The sequence below is a fragment of the Typopeltis vanoorti genome, chromosome 6, assembly GCF_054136105.1.
Source record: "Typopeltis vanoorti isolate ZY-2024b chromosome 6, IOZ_Tvanoo_1.0, whole genome shotgun sequence".
NCBI lineage: Eukaryota > Metazoa > Arthropoda > Arachnida > Uropygi > Thelyphonidae > Typopeltis > Typopeltis vanoorti.
In genome coordinates, this window is record NC_143554.1 from 83,635,165 (window position 1) to 83,653,835 (window position 18,671).

General features: G+C 37.0%; 1 protein-coding gene across 1 annotated transcript in view; it reads left to right on the plus strand.

The window, feature by feature from the left end:
* LOC150105643 (uncharacterized) overlaps window positions 1-18,671 on the plus strand; it is a 116,038-nt gene that overhangs the window by 56,957 nt on the left and 40,410 nt on the right. The window contains exon 4 of the mRNA XM_090394966.1: window positions 11,165-11,243. Within this exon, the coding sequence (XP_090251092.1) occupies window positions 11,165-11,243 (79 nt within the window). The remainder of the gene's footprint in view (window positions 1-11,164; window positions 11,244-18,671) is intronic.

Sequence of the window (18,671 nt, forward strand, 5' to 3'; positions counted from 1 at the left end):
CATTTAGGTTATCTCTTGGAATAATGAAATCTGCAGAGGACACTGCATTGGGTTCTCACCTTCCCTGGCCAGCCAAGTTTTTTGAAAATCGTGCTCTCGATACAACTCCAACGTAAGCCTTGTCAAGCTTTTTGAGATGTCTACAATTTGGCCTCGTGGTCTAGACATATTAGACATTCCTCATTCACTTCAACAGTCACATGCAAGAATCTGTTTTACCATGGAAAAAAGATTAACAGTGGTCTAGCCTTTCTATGGCACCTGAATTTTAGTGTACAGAAAACCTGGCAGATAGTCCTGAATTTTCCTGTTGCTTCCCCAACTCTTAGCAGTATGGTATTATTAAAATAACCATAATCCTTATTCCTTAGGCATTCTTCACAACTGAACTTGGCTGCATATTCCACACCTTGTCTGAAGACAGATTCTAATAGAATTAGCAACTCCCCACTCCTCAACCTATAAAAGTTTTTTACTTCTATGTATGCATCTTGAGTCTAAGTGTTTTATGTGTGTTTAAGCTTTTGTCACCATTCTAATTAATACCATGAATCCCTTCTGTTATGCAGAAGGGATTCATGGTATATATGTGCGAGGTATTTATACTTCAGAAATTCTCGTTGAAGCGTTTGTGTGTAATCTTTTCGATCATGTTCTGTCAATTTATAAAATGTTTGAAGTTATTAAGTTACATGAATTACGGCCAGATAAATTTGACCTTCAGAACACACAATTTGCAGAAAAAAAATGCCGTTGTTGGTGATTAAAAAAAAAAAAAATAATAAATAAATTTTGTGTGATGATACTGTGTTTCCCCTTTTTATGGGAGTTCACAGTACCATCTAGTCCCCATGAATTTTATCCGTGCTCCGGAACCGGCATAGGCTGACGAATCAAACCTATTGCTGGGTAAGTATTCCTGACTGTAATCTTTGTGTTCTCAGACTTGTTTGCCTGCTTGTGGGATGAAAAACACCAGATAAACTGGCGGAAAAAACCCTGCTGTCCACGCCCAAGACCGGCTATGGCTGAGGAAGATCCTTAAGCTCCTCACGTCATTGACGGGAATCGAACCTAGGACACTCCTTTCCCAGGCGCAAAGCCACTAGGCTAACCGCGTGGACGTTATTGGTGATGATGGGCAATAGATGGCATTGATGGTAGTATTCTTGCAGTAGGAGAATTAAGTAGTAGTGGAAAAAGCGAGGTGTATGTAGCAAAGCAGAGTAGATTGCCCTCCTGCAGTGAGTCCTTGGACTCCTGGAGGTATCATGAGTAGTAATAATAGCAATAATATATTATTTTATGAATTTCCTCTGGGCCATAAAAGCTTTTTGCTTCTAGGCATGAATCTTGGGTCTAAGCTTTTATCACTGCTCTAATACCATGAATCCCTTCTGTTATGCGCTATGTGAGGTATTTGTACTCCAAAAATTGTTGTTCAAGCTTTTGTCATGTTCTATCCATTTATAGAATTTCTGAAATTATCCTTAAGAAATTGTATAAATGCATTTTTAGTGTATGCATATTTCTCCTTTTAGTGTGTTTCTGTATATTGAAATTTCCCATAATATTGACTCTTCTTCTATGCTTATTAAACATTTGTTACTGTTGAACTTCTGACGTATAATTGTATTTTGTCTTGTTAGTCTCTCTACTGTGAACAGGCTTCAATTTGTTGCTTGTTAGTTCATCCTGGATCACTACTTCAGTTGGGTTCAGCTCATCTATCTTTAGCAGTCCTTCCATTATGTCTTCCCTGAGTAAACTTATTGTTTAATGAAAGAAACAAACATGTAGGGATAATAACCATTACATCTTCACAGACATAAAGGCCTCTGTGCTGGCCTGGTTGGCTGAGTGGTTAGCATATCTGCTCTTCAGTCAGAAGGCTGTAGGTCCGAATCAATCTTGCTGTGGACATGGATGTTTGTGATTGTCTGTGAAAATACCAGTGGTGGTGGCAGACAGTAGATGGCATATTGGTGTAGTTGTGGTTTGTTAGTTGGTGGATTGAGTGGTGGAGATAGTTGTAGAGTAGATGCCCTCTGTCGATGAGTCTTTTGGACTCCCTGGAGGTGTCATGTAATAATAATAATAAAGATAAAAAAAAAAAAAATGCATATGCACTGATACACTTGAATAATATAATCATGTAGTTCTGATTGATGCTTTGCCCACAGTTGAGAGAACCATAACTGTCAGAGTGCCAAGAAGAGTCATATTGAAGGGGAGAAAGGAATAATGAATGTATGAATTCATCACCATCATGCGAAAATCACCTGCCACTATACTAGTTTGATTTTTGTCACTTTTTGCATTGATATTTTTCGTATTTATATGTATGATAGATCCAGTACCATTGACAAGTTCTGGTGTTAACCCTTTCAGTAGTGCAAAAGAATATTGCATAATATGCTGACATTCTACAAGAAAATAATCATTAAAAGGCAGTCTCCTTGTTCCAATTTCTCAGGCCACAAAACACTTGCAAGTGAAATTGTGGGCATATCAGTCTGTTAAAAGAATTCGTAGAGAATCAGAAGATGAAGGTAAGCCAGAATTTTTAATCTCCTAAAAACTGCCAGAGAAAGAAAACCATTCGAAATGTAGCTTTGAATAATTTTGTAGAGATAAGAACTAGTCAAAATTTTATGCAGTTTTGTTAGTCAATCTAAAATAACACGAGAACTCTCACTTTAATATCTAAACCGATTAATTATATGACTTGCGACTAAGTGCATTTGAAAAATGTCTCTCTTGATTCTCTGTATAATTATTTTTTTATATATACAAAAAACTTTCTTAAAAATAAATTTCGCTTACAATATTTTCTATTTTATCTCATCTCATCTTCCTTTTACCTTGTGGTGTCAAGGGTTTATTAATCAACAGACCTCCAACAGTTCACAGGATAAGGTGATCAGCCCTATGCCCCGGTGCATCCTATGTCTATAGTGTTGAGTTCTCAAGGCTGGTTTGTCTGCTTTGCAGGATAAAAAAAAAAAACCAGGCTAAACTGGGGGGAAAAAATCTTTCCTGTCCTTGCCCAAGACCAGCTAACTTGGCTATGGCTGAGGAAGATCCTTCAGCTCCTCACGTCACCGACGGGAATCCAACCTAGGACACTCCTTCCCTAGGATATGGTTGTGAAGTGCACAGCCACTAGGCTAACCGCATGGACCTCTATTTTATACCTTTTTTTTTTTTTAAATTTTGTTAATAATATATGTAAAATTTTCCAACTATCATACAAGCAAAATAGTTGACATTTTAATAACTAGAATATTCATAAAAGAAAAGCTAATTTTCTGACATTTAATAATAAACAAACTCATTGCATGAGATGGATTTTTACCCTATTATCGGAATGGATTAGTCTTCTGCCACGTGCAGAAGTGTTGAGAGTTTTCTCATCTGTGGTTGAATAGTACAACATACAGAGTAAAGAGATTTTTGATTGTTAGGTGTGATGGTTTCATAAGTCAATTTTCTGGTAGCATGAAGTAGCTATGTTTATTTTGTGTTGGGAATGTGGTAGTTTTGACAGATCACAGTATCTCAGATTTAAAATTGCATCTGTTTAGTTCAGAATAGGCCACTATTTGGATTGCTGTATTCACTAAATAAAATCTAAATCAGTAGCATTTTCTAACCATTGAGTTGCCTGTAGCATGGATCCTGGTATTAGTGTTAATCTATGCAAATAATGGCAGCTGGTTTGGTTTAAAACGCAGGCCATTTTTACAGCTGATCCTAGAAAATTTAATTCGTAGAGATTTATTTCTAGGAGATCCTAAAAACAAAAGTATGCATTATAGACATAATAAATGATCTATCAAAATGTCTGGGGGGGGGGGGGGAATTGTATAATTATGTATATTTAGGTCAGCAGACCATGTCATTGTTAACAGTATACCCACTGAATCAAATGGGGGATAGAAGGAACTATTCTTCGTTGTAGAAAGTACACTTTCTACAATGTTCTTAACAAATAAATGTGGATGTGTGAATCTAAAACGGGAATGTAATTCTAAGAAATTGCACAAGGCTTCCAGGAGCTAAGAAAAGTTTTTCCTACTTTACCCTTTGGGCTTGGTCTAATTTCCACTTCTGTGTGCATATTGCAATTTTACATTGTATCCATGATATTATTATTACATAACACTTCCATGGAGTCCAAAGACTTACAGAGGGAGGGTATACCTACTCTACAATTCTCAGTCTCCACCACTCTGCCAATCCACCAGCCCGACTACTCTCATCATGTACACCAACACCATTTGCTGCCGACCACCACTAGTATTTTCACAAACAAACATCCATGCCCATGGCAGGATTCAAACCCCATAGCATTTTGGCTGGAGAGCGGATACGCTAACAACTCGGCCAACTAGATCAAAATATTGAAGTTAAAACATTTATTTGTTCCTATGTGCTTAATTTCCATTCGGTTGTTAACGTGAATTTTACCAGGTGTTTAACACCAGACTTATTCACGTGCAATCCTGAGAGTAAATATCCTATTTATAATATTCACACTGCATGCAGTTCCTTTTACCATCTCAGCTCACGTCTGTGATCCTGTGGCAACAGGCAAGTTGAAACTCATTTACCTGTATTTTTTCACCTCTTCTATTCTTGGCTCTCAGATCACACTATATTTATGATCTCATAGGTACAGTATAATCATATCTCCTATCATACTGTTCTTATCAATCTACATAAGTATTTACCAGTCTTATAACATATCTTCACTTTTTTCCTTGCTTGCATGTAAGTCTGTCACATGAATCTTTGCACCCCCAACAAAGCAAATCAGCTATCCATAATCATGGAATTGCAATCCTTAACATTATGTACATGTTTATCCTTATATACTGTCTCTCTCTCTTCACCTTCCCTTTTTTGTTATGCCTTTTAGCTGTTTTCCTCACTTACTGAGTGCTTTTTTGCAATCTTTAACTCTTGCTTCATATTGCAAAACCTTAAAATTTCTTGCATCACCTCATATCAGTTGTACTTTTCTTGCTTATTGATACCCATGCTAGTGTCAATAAACAAGATTGACTTGTGTTTCATTTATAATGTTATATTATCCATATTCACTATCCTTTATGCTTCATATTTAACCATACTTTACCACCATGGTCTTGAAAATTGCTATCAGTTACTATCGCGTGTGCATGTGGTATTTTGCATATATACCACAATCCTGGTATCACTGCCCCATGAAAAGTCATCTTACAGACATCCTAGATCTAAGAACTGAATTGCTTATACTTGCTGCTATTATGCTAAAGCAACACACCTACTCATATTTCTATTAAAATGTTTCTCCTCTACAGACAACTACATATATTTGCTTGGCAGTGTGCTGGTCATGCATATTAGCACTGATATAATCAGTGAATATAATTTGATATAATCAATTTTTAAAGAATGGGTCTTATTTAGTAATTTACATGCATTTTATGATAAGCCAACGAGCCTTAGATAAGGGAGAATCATATGCAGTGATATTCTTGGACTTTGTAAAGTTTCATATATATATATATATATATATATGAAAGTGGCATTGTATGGCGATTCACTTCACTTATTAAAGGTGTGCTGGACAAGAAGGTGCACAAAGTTTGTTTTACTGGACGTAGAATGAATAGAGTGATTGAGACATTAGATATGAGAAGTAAACAAGCAAAAGAATTGGTAATTGTAATAGGTACAAATGACTTGACTGTAAACAATGGTGAGATGAGACAGAATAAGGAATATCATTCATAAGTTAGTGGAAGTGTGCATGTTAGTGGAAGTTGAGAAAGGAGTACAGTTTGTTAATGTGTGGAATGAGTTTGAAGGACAAAGTGAGCTGTATAAGAGTGATAGACTGCATTTGAATGTTTTTGGTGTGAGTTGCTTGGAGAGAGACTGTTGCTGGAAGGTAGAGAAGTGAGTGCAGAGAATGAATCCGATTAAGTGATGTGGAAGAGCAGAAGAGTAAGATGGGAGAGATTGAAAAGGTGGTTATGAAGTGGGTGGCATAAGTATAGAGAATGAGTGTACAAGATAGACAGGGAAACGCAAGAGGCTTGGGGTGGACAGGGGAACACAGCATGAGAAAGATGAATGCTCCAAGAGGATGAGAATGTGTATACAGGAAGGAGATGACCTGGGATCAAGAGAAAGCAGTTGGATTTGGTTCTAAGATTGAAGAGGGTTCTAAGATGAATAAGGAGAAAGGGAAATGGCTTGAGTTCACATCGAATGGGTGGTATTCAGTGAAACTAGCTATAGATCCAGGAATGAGCTGCTGTGTTTGTATACAAATGCTAGAAGTGTGTAAGAAACAAGACAAATGAAATGGTTGCATTAATTGAGTATTCACCCAAAAATTGTTGGAATAAGTGAGACATGGTTGGATGAGGATCCTGACAGGAATAGACGGAATGTTTTGTAAGGGTAAAATGGGAGGGGGAGTGCTATTCATTGATAGAGAAGGAGTTATGTCCATGCAAAGTAGAGATGCAAGAGGGGAAATAGTGCCAGTTGTTTTGAGGCAGTATAATGTTGAGATAGAGGTAAATAGGATGAAATACTTAAGTGGATGTTGTTATAGATCATCCACATTAGATGGTAGTGACTATGAGATGTATAATCAAAGTAGTCAAGCAATAAGAAAAGGATAATTATTATAGGCGATTTAAATTATGGCAATACGGACTGGGATGATACTTGGAAGTAAAGAAAATGAGTTTTTGAGGGACAACTACCTCAGACATTATGTAGCAGAGGGCACACTACGATTCGGGGGTCTTGGATTTGATAATCTCATCAGAGGATGTAATAAATGAGGCAAATCACCCTCCAGTTGGTGAGAGTGACCATGAAGTGATTACCTGGGTGGTTGCCAGCAGTGTTGAGGACCTATGTGAGAAAAGGGTGCACCTGGAACTACGGGGGGAGGGGTGATTATGAAGAGCTTGCAGGTGTAGCATGGAATGAGGAGTTAGCTAGAAAAGAGAACAATGCAGCTTGGGGGATATTCAAGAACTATCTGGTAGAAGCAATGTCTAAATGTATTCCAAGGGTTAGAAGGTTAAATAAGGTAGGTGTGAAATAGATGAGTGAAGAGATTAAGCATGCGATACAGAGAAAAGGGGCATTATGGAGGCAGTATAAGAGGAGTGATAATAATAAATTCCATAATGATTACAAAGAACAGGCAAGGAGGAAAGATTATGGAAGGATGGCAGTGACTGGAGAAAATGGTATAAGAACAACTGCTGTGGAAGATATAGTGAAGATACTTAATGAGCAGTTCATAAAGGTCTTTCATTCTTGTGAAAGTGACTTCATGGAGAGAAAGCAGTTGATAATGAGGAGGAGAGACTGTAAGTGAGCAAGAGATGTATAGGGAGTTGACCAAACTTGATGTTAATAAGGCTGTGGGACTTGATAATATATCACCACATATTCTGAAGGAATGTGCCAGGGAGTTGACAGTTGCCTTGACATATTTTTTTAATGAGTCTTATACTGGGTTGGGTTCTAAAGGAGAAGGAGAGCAAGATTGTGCTACTTCATAAAGGAGGTGATAGAACTCTAGCATCTAATTATAGGTCTATCAGTGTGCCAAGTGAGTTAAGTTGTTGGAGCAGCTGGTGAGAACTAGGATCCAGAATTGGGTTGACAACAATGGTATTATCTTTGATGGACAGCATGGGTTTGCTAAAGGGAGGTCATGTTTTAGTAATCTACTTATTATAATGTTGTGATGGCTTCCTTGGACAGAGGAGAGGGATACACAGTAGTATACTTAGATTTTGCAAAGGCTTTTGATAGATTACTGCATGATAAGTTGATAGTCAAACTAGAGTGGATGGTGTTAGCCAGTCTCTGATCCAATGTATTATTTGTCTGATAGGTATCAGCAAGTTGTGTATGGGGGTGGGGCAATATCCTGGAAGAGGAAAGTGACTAGTGGTGTGCCTCATTGGTCTATTTTAGGGCTATTGCTGTTTAACCTGTATGTTAATGATATTGGCAAAAATTTGGATCGGAATATTCAGTTGTGTGCAGATGATGCAAAGTTGGGGCAAACTATGAAGAGTAAAGAAGATGTTGTAGCCTTTCAAGATAATTTGAATAAATTGAGTGAATGGGCATGCAAATGGGGATGTGAGTTGAATGTTGCAAAATGTAAGGTTTTAAAATTTGGGAAACAAAGATGGAATGTAGAATTTATGCTTAGTGGGGATATTGTCAGAGGTGGAAGAAATAAGGGATCTTGGACTTGATAGTGGATAAGGATCTGAAATTTAAAGGACACACTACCAAAATTGTGCAGACCACAACAGACTTCTGGAAATGATGTGGAGGCTACTGACTTATAGAAGTAGGGAGATTCTTGTTCCATTGCATAAGGCTTTGATTAGGCCACACATGGATGCACTACTGTGCACAGATTTTGTCACCTGGTTTTCAAAAAGAAGAGATGTTGGAAAGGGTCCAGAGGTGACTAAGGTAGTTTCTGACCTCTGGAATGTTGAATATGAAGAAAGGTTGAGAAGATGCAATAGGAGGAAGAGGGAAGATATGATAGAGAACTATAAGTTAGTAAGGAGTTGTTATAGGATCAATGTTGGAGAGATTTTACAACAAATGATGGGATAACCGGATTTCATCCCTGGAAGCTGTATAAGGAAGGTGTGAGCATGGGAGTGAGAAGCAGATTTTTTGCATGCAGAGTTGTGAATGATTTGGAATGCCTTGCCTGAGAATATGGTGTCTTCAGAGTTTGAGTTTGTTTAAGGTGCAGTATAATTAGCTGTGTATATAACAAAGGGATCTCCTAGGTAAGTGACTACATGGGGTCTCGGGGAATAATATTATTATTAATATATTGATTAGATGGATCAGAGATTGACTCTCTGTACGATACCAGCAAGTTGTATGTGATGGAGCAGTCTCAAAAAAGAGAGTAAAAAGTGGCATACACCAGAACTGTGTTCTTGGGCCACTGCTGTTTAAATTTTTTGTAAATGATATATCATGTGGACTGACTGTGGATCTTCATTGGTTTGCTGATGATTCAAAGTTGGCGAGAATTATAAGTAGCACTGAATGTAATCCTCCTTCAGGAAGATTTGAATAGACTTTTGACTTGAACAAAGGAGTAGGGTTGCAGTTTTAAAATTAACAAGTGCAAGATGATGGATTTTGGATTGCAGAAATATAAGACTCTGTACTATATTGATGGTGCTGTACTGCAGGATGAAATATGCCTTCTAAACTTCTATCTAACAGTAGATAGAAGTTTAGAAGGCATATTGCAAAGACTGCATATTGTAGTATTGCTATAATAAGTACTGTAGCATGTAAGAATAAGAAGGTGGTTGTGCCACTGTCTAAAGCACTGGTCAGACCACACTTAAATTGTGCTCAGGTTTTGTCACTGGGTTTTCAATGTGATGTGGAAACTTTGAAGAGGGGTCCAGAGATGAGTGACTAAGACGATATCAGGACTTTGGAATGTTGGTTATGGAGAGAGGCTGAAGAAATGTGAATTGCGAAGTTTGGTGGATAGGAGGAAAAGAGGTGATATGGTAGTTTAAGTTAGTGAGAGGATTTCATTGGATTAATCAAGATAGGATTATAAAAAAGAGTAGAAAGTGAGAGGAAAAGAAGAGGCTATCCCTGAAAATTATGTAAGAGTGTGGTGAAGGGGAGTGTGAAAAGTAGAATTTGTATGTGGAGAATTGTCATTTAATGGAACGCATTACCAGAATATGTTAGAGTGTTAAGGGTTTTAATATGCAGTATGATAAATATGCTATCAGTTGAACGAACCTCCCAGAGTGAATCTGCTGACTCTATGCAGGGTATGTGCATGGAGTCGTTCTTGTGCTGATCTGTTTGTGCGTACATGTGCGCTGCTTGAAAATAAGTCAGTGACACCATAGTGTGAAGAACAAACAACTATGGCACCCACCTCAAGATGTGGGACTTCCTTTTGCTGCGATGACATGCTCTGCAGCAATCCTGCAGAGCGTGCTTTCCACAAGCATACAATAGCATTCAAGGGGAATTTTGGACCACTTTTCCTGAAAGCTTATGAGGTCTAGGACTGTTATGGGGTGGGCATTCCTTGAGCTTACCCAGTGCTAGAGTTCATACCACAGATGCTCAATATGGTTAAGATCAGGCTCTGTGGATACCTATCAAGTGTAGTGATCATGTCCACAAACCACACAGTTACAGCAGCAACCTTATAATACAGTGCATTGTTGCTGAAAGAGACGATCAGTTCTGTTGAGCAAAAAAAAAAAAAAAAAAGCTTCTTGGAATTGAATGTTCATGTCACCACAGAGGTCAGAGGCCAAACCAGGGAAAACAGGACCATACCATCACACTGCCATGAATTTCACAGTTGGGGTTTATGTACTCTGGTAAGAGACATTCTGCAGGCATCCACCATACCCACATCTCTGTCTGCTCTGTAGAGGGTGTAGTATGATTTGTTGCTTCATAACACAGCTTTCCAAATTTTCACATCCCACTGTACACGCCTCTTTGCCCCACTGAAGATGAAACATATTGGTTCAGGTAATGTGGGACTTGCATATTGCAGTCCTACCATGGAAACCCATGTTGTGAACCTTAGTTATGAATATTTTTGTGCAGATTTGTGTTCCAGTTATGCCTGGAACTTCACATTCAGCATGCTTGCTGATGATTGGTGATTTTTATATACTGTTCTTCATAACACCCTGTGGTTATGTTCAGTGAGTGTGGAGGGTAGTCAACTGCAACTTGTAGTTGACTCCTTGTGCTTCCATCTCAGTGATATCACTGATTTTTGACCTGGGACAAGTCAATTTGCTGAGCAGACAGGCTTGCAGCATGGCACCCAATCACAATGCTGCTTTCAAACTCTAATTCCCTTCTCACAACCATTTAACCCAGACACTGATGCACTGATTTGGAAGCATTGTATTTCTCGAACTTATTCTGGCTACAACATGTGACGTTACATGACATGATGCACCTTGCCCATGGGGATGTCTGTAGACTTCTTTTTTAATCTCTCTCTGTATTATAAATACATATTATATGAGAGTTTGCATTTCTTCAGCATATTTTCATTTAAATTTTTTAATTTTAGGAACCTGTTGGTGTACTTGAATTGTTCAGAAGAAGAAAATCATTCCTTGGTAATTATAAATGAAACAAGCAATCCAATTGTAAGTTGGCTTATTTATAAATCTGTAGATCTATCTTGTTTAATGCATTTCCAAAGCTTACCTTCTCAGCATGTCACTTTAGAAAGTAATCGTGTCATTGTTGATTTAAGTGGCTTTAACCAACTTTGGTTGGCATGTTTTATCTTGTAAACAAAACTATGTACAAGTTTTTGTTGGAATATCAGTGAAATTTGAAAGAATAATTTGAGCGTCAATGCAGGGAAGATTCCACAGGAGTGGAAAGAATATATGATAATTCCATTTCATAAAGGCAGTGCAAAGACCGATATGTGACTATAGACCTAACATTATCTCTGGAGTGGTGGTGAAAAGTTGATGAGAGTTTGCATACAGAAATAGGTTGACAAATAATCTGCGCTTTGTAGTTAATAGCATTGGTTTACTAAGGAAATGTCATGTTTGAGTAACCTGCTCATTTTTTATAATGTTATACTTGGTGCTTTTTTTCTGGTGGTACAGTACCGGCACCTTTTTTTCTTAAGTTTTTAAAAATTTGTGATTTATTGACAGCAAAATGTATTATAAATATTCTGGTAGATGGTACTGTGTTCATGAATTGAATTTTCAGTTTTGATTACTCATAAGTTGGTATCCTGTTTTCCTATTTCATAGGTTGGTACGCAACCAGAAACAGGAAATTGTGTTCACTTCTGATTGCTTCCAATATCAGTTTATCAGTTCTATATTCACTCTGCAACAGGCAGGTGCTCACGTGAGTTTTGAATTAATCTAAGTTAAATCAGTGCAATCATTGTTCAAAATGAGTAAAATAAGTAGTTACTTTATGCTAATGAGTAAAAAAAAAGGAAGGTTGAAGAAGCAGAAATTGTTGAATATACTTGTGATCCTGTAAAACAAAAAGCTAGTACTGAAAATACACTTGGTGAAGAGGATCACAAAACTAAGACTGAAGATCCACGTGGTCAAAAGGAAACAAATTCTGATAATGATTGGGCCGAATGTTGGACACTTTTGCAGAAAAATAACTTCTATGAGAGAAAAGAGTGGCTGTATGTCAAGAATAAAATGTTGGGCTATAAAGTGAGTCGTGATGTCGGAAGTCTTGCTGTCGATAAACACATGGAAACGTAAATTTCAGCAGAGAGTGGGCAAATGGTAAAATCAGTTATTTTGGAGAATCTCGCAAACAACCGCTAATGTCATTAAGAAAACAGATTTACGATCATAAGGAGAGTGCAGCATGCAAAGCATGCCAAAAAATAAAATCTGAAACAAAAAAACAAAACATTAGAGAAAGTTTTCCTAAATACTTTGTCTCGTAATAAAGACATAACAGGAAAAGTGTTTTGAACCGCTTACAAAGTTGCGAGGAGAAATCAATCATTTAACAACACTGACAAGACAAAATAAATTTACAGGAACTTAATGGACATGGGATATATTCTGCAAATGCTTACATTAACATTGTGAGCCATATCGCAAATGAAATGAGAAAAACGTTAAAAGAACTCTAAGAACAAAATATCGTTACTTATTGATGAATCGACAACTGTGAGTAACACAACATTGATTGTTATTGTTCGTGTAGTTCTTCCTGAACTTGTACAAATTATCAGATGTAACTGCCTCTATCAGATGTAACCGCTAGAGGAATTCTGAACTCTTTAGTCATCTTGAGTGTTTAGGGTTATCTGAAGATTTACTTAAAGGAGTATTTATTGTCTGTAACTTGTGATGGTGCACCATGTTGTTTTGGTGTGCATAATGATGTAAGGAGGCTAATGCAAGAGAAGTTTCCTAGTGTTATTTTCTGGCGTTGTGTTAGCCATCGCCTTGAATTGTCTGTTAGTGACACAGTGAACAATGGGACAGGAGTGAATTGCTCTTTAAGAGTTTCATGGACAAACTTTATGACTTATCATGCTAGGGAACTACAGAAATGTGCAGCGACTCTAGAACTTCAACTTCTTAAAATTGGCAGAATTTTAAGCACTCACTAGGTTGCATTTAGCTTTTGCACTGTTTCTGCAGTGTGGTAAGATTGGAAGCCCTCGTCCATCACTTTCTGGAGGCAAAAGAAGACAGCAGAAGCAAAACAGATTGCTTTCTTTATGAGGGCCCCTTCTGAGGTGTTGCCCATGCGAGTTTATTCTTGATTTGGGCCTTATGTGTGATGCCCTCCAAGAACTTAGTGAACTAAGTCTAGATTTACAAGAGAGAAATATTGATTTGTACAAAGCAGACAGAAAGATAAAGAATACAGTTCAACTTTTTGAAGAAAGAAGTGAAAATCCTGGTATTTCTACAGTATTTCTCTTCAAAGTCAAAAGAACATGAAGTTCAAAGGAATTGAGCTCCACAAAAATGAAAGACACACTCCTGCAATAAGTTCATCTGCTTTCTATAAAAGTCTGAAAGAAGCTGTTGGAAAGCATCTGCTTAAAGGAGGTGATGCTGATTTCCTGAATGTGCTAAGATTTTAGATTCTAAGTATTGGTCAGAAAATCCTGGGAAGCATCTGACATTTGAAGCTGAAATTAAAGTTAGCATACAAATTTTGCTTAAATGAAAGAGAAGCAGTTCATGGTTTCTGTGAATATCTTCAAGAAAATACTCCCAGACATACTACTTCCTTAAAAGCACACTTTGGGGACAATTGCAATAACATTCCAGTGAATGTGAAAGGGGGTTTCTCTCAGATGAATAGTAACTTCATCTAGGTCATCTCTTGACAGATAACTTCTGCACTGATGTTCATCAGGATAGTAGGACCTCTCGCTCAGGTCAACCTTAGCAAATATGTGGACTCATTGCTGCTCTGAGGTCATCATTCTGCAGTTGATATCAAAAGCAAGAAGCGATCTAGAGACAACAAGGGTATATCGGAGGATATGTTAAAAGTGAGGAAGTTGCTGTAATAACATCTTTATGGTGAGTACCGGCACCTTTTTCCTAGAAACAAAAAAAGCACTAGTTATACTTAAGTTAGACAAAGGAAACTGATACATCATGATACTTTTGGACTTTGCTAAGGCTTTTGATAGAAAGCTGTTCAGCAAGTTGCTGGATGTGGGACTGGATTATAAATTATTAGTTTCAATAAGATGGCTGGCTGACAGATATCAGAAGTAATTATCGGGGTGTGAGGTGAAAAGTTTAAGATGACTGGTAGTATCCTGAAGATTGTTCAGTCTATATTTAAAACAATGGGAAAGATTGTACAGGAGATGTACATCTGTTTGTTGATGCAAAGATACAGGGTAATCAGGAATACTACTGACATGTAGCACTTGAGGAATGATTTAGATAAACTGGAATTGTGGGAAATATAAAATTTGTTGTCAGTTCAATGTTAGTAAATATAAAGTTATGTGCTTTTTAAAGAGATGTCCAATGACATTATTATATTGGTGGTGAAGTGTTAGAAGAAACTTCAATCAGGAAGAAGTTCAGGGTACAAGACATTGATATAACCTCACTTGAACTGTTGTGTGCAGATTCATTTCCTGGTTTCTGAAGTGGTGCAAAGGCAAGTGTTCAAGATATCAGGACTGTAGAATATATGTTGAGGATAGATTGAGAATTTGTGTAGTGCAGATGCTAATAAACAGATGGAGAGGTTATATGATAGACCTTCAAACTTCCAAAAGGGTAATGTAGAAACCAGTAGATGGAAGTTTCTATTTGTGGTGGCTAAGGAAAGGGTGAGAGGCATCCATGGCACTTGAGAATGAATGCACTCAAATGGATGAGAGCTAGATTTTTTTTTTTTTTAAACTGATAAAGCAGTGATTGGAATGGCTTGTCATTGGAGATAGGGAATGCAGGTAGTGTGTATGAAAGCAAAATAAGAAAGGTGGCAGTGGGGTGGGTAATTGTCTTCCTTGACAAGTCCCTGTAGTTCTAGCCATAATTTTAAATACTCTAACCCATCTCTGGTGTAGGAATGGAACAATCATGTTCAGTCTTGCTCGTGAAAGGTTAACGGACTAGTCCTTAGCACCAAAGTCAAACAGCTTCTTAACTTGATGTGAATTGCACTTATTCATTTATTCACAAACTATAATTAAAATTGTAAGTGTAGTGGTAAGATCCAGAAGAAAAAAAATTGTGGACAACAATAGAAATCAGACTGCATTGAAGATTAAATGATTTAAATGCCACAAATGTAGTCCTTGGTAATAGAAATGACAATTTCCTAGTGATAAACTTCAGGCATCGAAATTCCAGTAATCATGATATATATCTGAAAGAATAATCACCAACTGGAATGCAAAGATAGATAGGTAAGCATCGATAAAGAAAGATCACTAAAAGTTCTGAAATTTGACTAGGGAAAAAAAGCCATATTCAAATTGAGAAATTAAGGAACTTTGTCACCAATTCAAAAGTTTGTCTTCCTGAAGTATCAGGCATTTTTTAAAAAAAATTAACAAGCAATTGATTTTATCAAGTAATGCTATATAGAAATCTCTTTTGCATTTAAAAAAAAAAAAAAAGTTTTCTGGAAAACACAACATTAAATCTCTGCTACCAAGCTTCTGAAGATGGCATCCATGAAGAAATGTACATTGGCAACATGGAAGGCTTCTGTGTGAAAGTCTGGCTCTGCCTTGGATTTTTTTGCAGTGAATGCATTGCGAAAACTGATATGTATGAATCGAAAAATGTGAAAGATCTGTGGACTACTTGGATAAACAAGGAGAAAGTGTTAACACGTGAAAAGTGTCTGGATAGATTGGAGCAATTAGAAATGGGAGCAAACGTCTAGACCATAGGTTCACAAACTTTTTCAGGCCACCGCCCACTTTGCAAGACATAAATTTTGTAATGCCCCCCATTATAACAGTTTTCTGCATTTTGTCCAAATAATTATAAATAATAATTACACAAGATATAAACAACAGACCTACAAAACATAACCACAGAAAACAGTATAATATATAAAAGTGGTTTTATATATTTTATATATATTTTGAAATGAAATATAACTAATATATTTGCTACTGTAAACATAACCTATTATACATACATATATACATGCTCTGTTTTCTCATTGACATAGAAAATTGACATCTATTTCTATCTGACATGGTAAATTTTCAAATGATTAAATAATTGAAATAGAAAATTGATAAAAAAAAAATAAAATAAAAATTGATCGTGTAAGACTGGCATAAGATGAATTAAAATGCAATATTTAAATTTTAAATGATTATCTAATCGCAAAATTACGAAAATAATTAATTTTTAAATATATATTATTAATTTCTTCTATAAAGAGCCACCGACCGCCTGAACGCCCCAATGCTTCTGATCCCACTATACCCCCCCCCCCCCCCCCCAGAAAGCTTTAGCGCCCATTTTGGGAACCTATGGTCTAGACCATAATAGACTAACTTTGCAGGAATTAGTGAAAATCAAAAGCGAAATGAAACATCTGGAAGAGGATATTAAACAACTAAAGGAGAAATTGGCTGATGATAACAAGGAGGAAGTTAATATAAAGAAAGAGTCAAAGGATAGTCATATCAGTGTATGGGGACTCGATCATTAAAGGTGTGATTATTAATAAAGTACACAACATATCCTTTTTAATGGAACAATAAAGCAAATAACTGATGCGTTGCAGAAAAGGAAATTACAAAATTAATGGGTTGTGGGCACAAATGACTTGATTGGGGAGAAAAAGAATGTTGATAGAAACTTGAAGTTGTTGCAGCAGGTAAAGAAGAATAGTGTTGTTGGGAAAATCATAGGTGTGTTGCCCAGATGTGATAACAGTAAACTGTGAGAAGGAGAGCAGAGATAATGAATAATAAGATGGCTGAGTTGTGTGAGACAAAGGAAGTTGAATTTGCAAATCTGTGGAATGAATTTGAAGGGAAGTTAAAATGGTATAAAGTTGATGGATTACATTTGAATGGGTTTGGTGTTGGGCATTTAGAAAGGCTCTTGTTTTCTGAGAAGGCACAGAATCAAGAAGTTAATGTAGTTCATGATCAGTGTGAAACAGGATAGCACAAATCAACAGGTTGTACGGCAGGAGGAAAATAGATGTGTGGTTGCAGCAGCACAAGATGGTGGAATGTATAAAGGTGAGGATGAGACAGGTGGGAATGAAAATCAGTCAGGATCAGGGAAACGGGAAGAGAGAGGTGTAGTTTAGTAGCTAGAATGGCCTCAAACACACAGGGATTGTTACATTTATACACAAATGTAAGGAGTATTTGAAACGAGAGCTGAGTTTGTTACATTGATTGAGACGGTATGCCCAAAAATAATTGGAATAAGTGAAACTTGGTTGTCTGAGGAGGATGTCAGAAATAGAATTAGGATATATAATTTCCGGAAGGTTAGAGATGTGAAAAGAGGAGAGGGGGAGTGCTGTTAATGATTGCAGAAGAATTGTCTGCAGAGTGGGGAAGTTGATAGTGCATGCATACAATTTTGAATCTATGTGGTGCAAAGTTGAAATAAACAGGTTAGTATATCTGATATGATACTGTTATATAGGCCAGGGAATGCAGAGAATACTGATTGTGAAATGGTTAGGCAAATTAACTGGGTATGTAAAAAGGTGATCTTGATGGAGATTTTAATTATAGGAATATAGACTGGAAGGAGGAAATAGTGTATGGGAACAAGGAGAGAGAGAGTTTGTGGAATTTCTGAGATATGTATCTTAAGCAGCATGTGATTGAAGCAACGAGAGGCTTTAATGTTTTGGATTTGATAATAACTTCACAAGATGTAGTTGTTAATGAAGTGTTGGCACTGTTGCCAATTAGTGAGAGTGATCATGAGGTACCATTTTGGGAAGTGAAACAAGACTGCCAAAAATGGATTCATGTGGAAGTATAAAGCAGGTGATTATAGGAAACTGTGTAGTTAGTCAGCATCAGTACTTTAGGTAGATAAGCTGAGTGGAAAAGATGTTGACAATACATGGAAAGTCATAACGCAGGACTGTATACCAAGGGTTAAATGATGTTGGAAGTTTTTTTTTCACTTGGTTACACTATAATAAATTTAGTTTAATCCTTTATCCAAGTATAAGCAAACAAAGTTTGCAGTCTGCAGTATCTTCAGGACTGGGGCAACTCATGGTAAAGGTGGACCAAGCTCTCATCACTACTTGTCTTAGTATCTCCCATAATGCAAAGCACATCTCCTTGCAGACATGTATAATGCTATGCATTAAGGGAAGGGCCACTACCCAGACTGGTTTCAACTTTTATTGAGTGGAAGCAATGGAGAAGTCTTATTTACCCATACGAGTTGCCAAAAGATGTCTCACCTTATTATTAAATTACTCTGGATTTAGAGAAAGATGTGCTTCCACCTTAGTATCACCACCTCTGGGTCTGGCTCCCACTGATGAGACCTCAATAAAGGTCAAAACTGGTCTGGGTAGTGGTCCTTCCCTTAATGCATAGCATTATA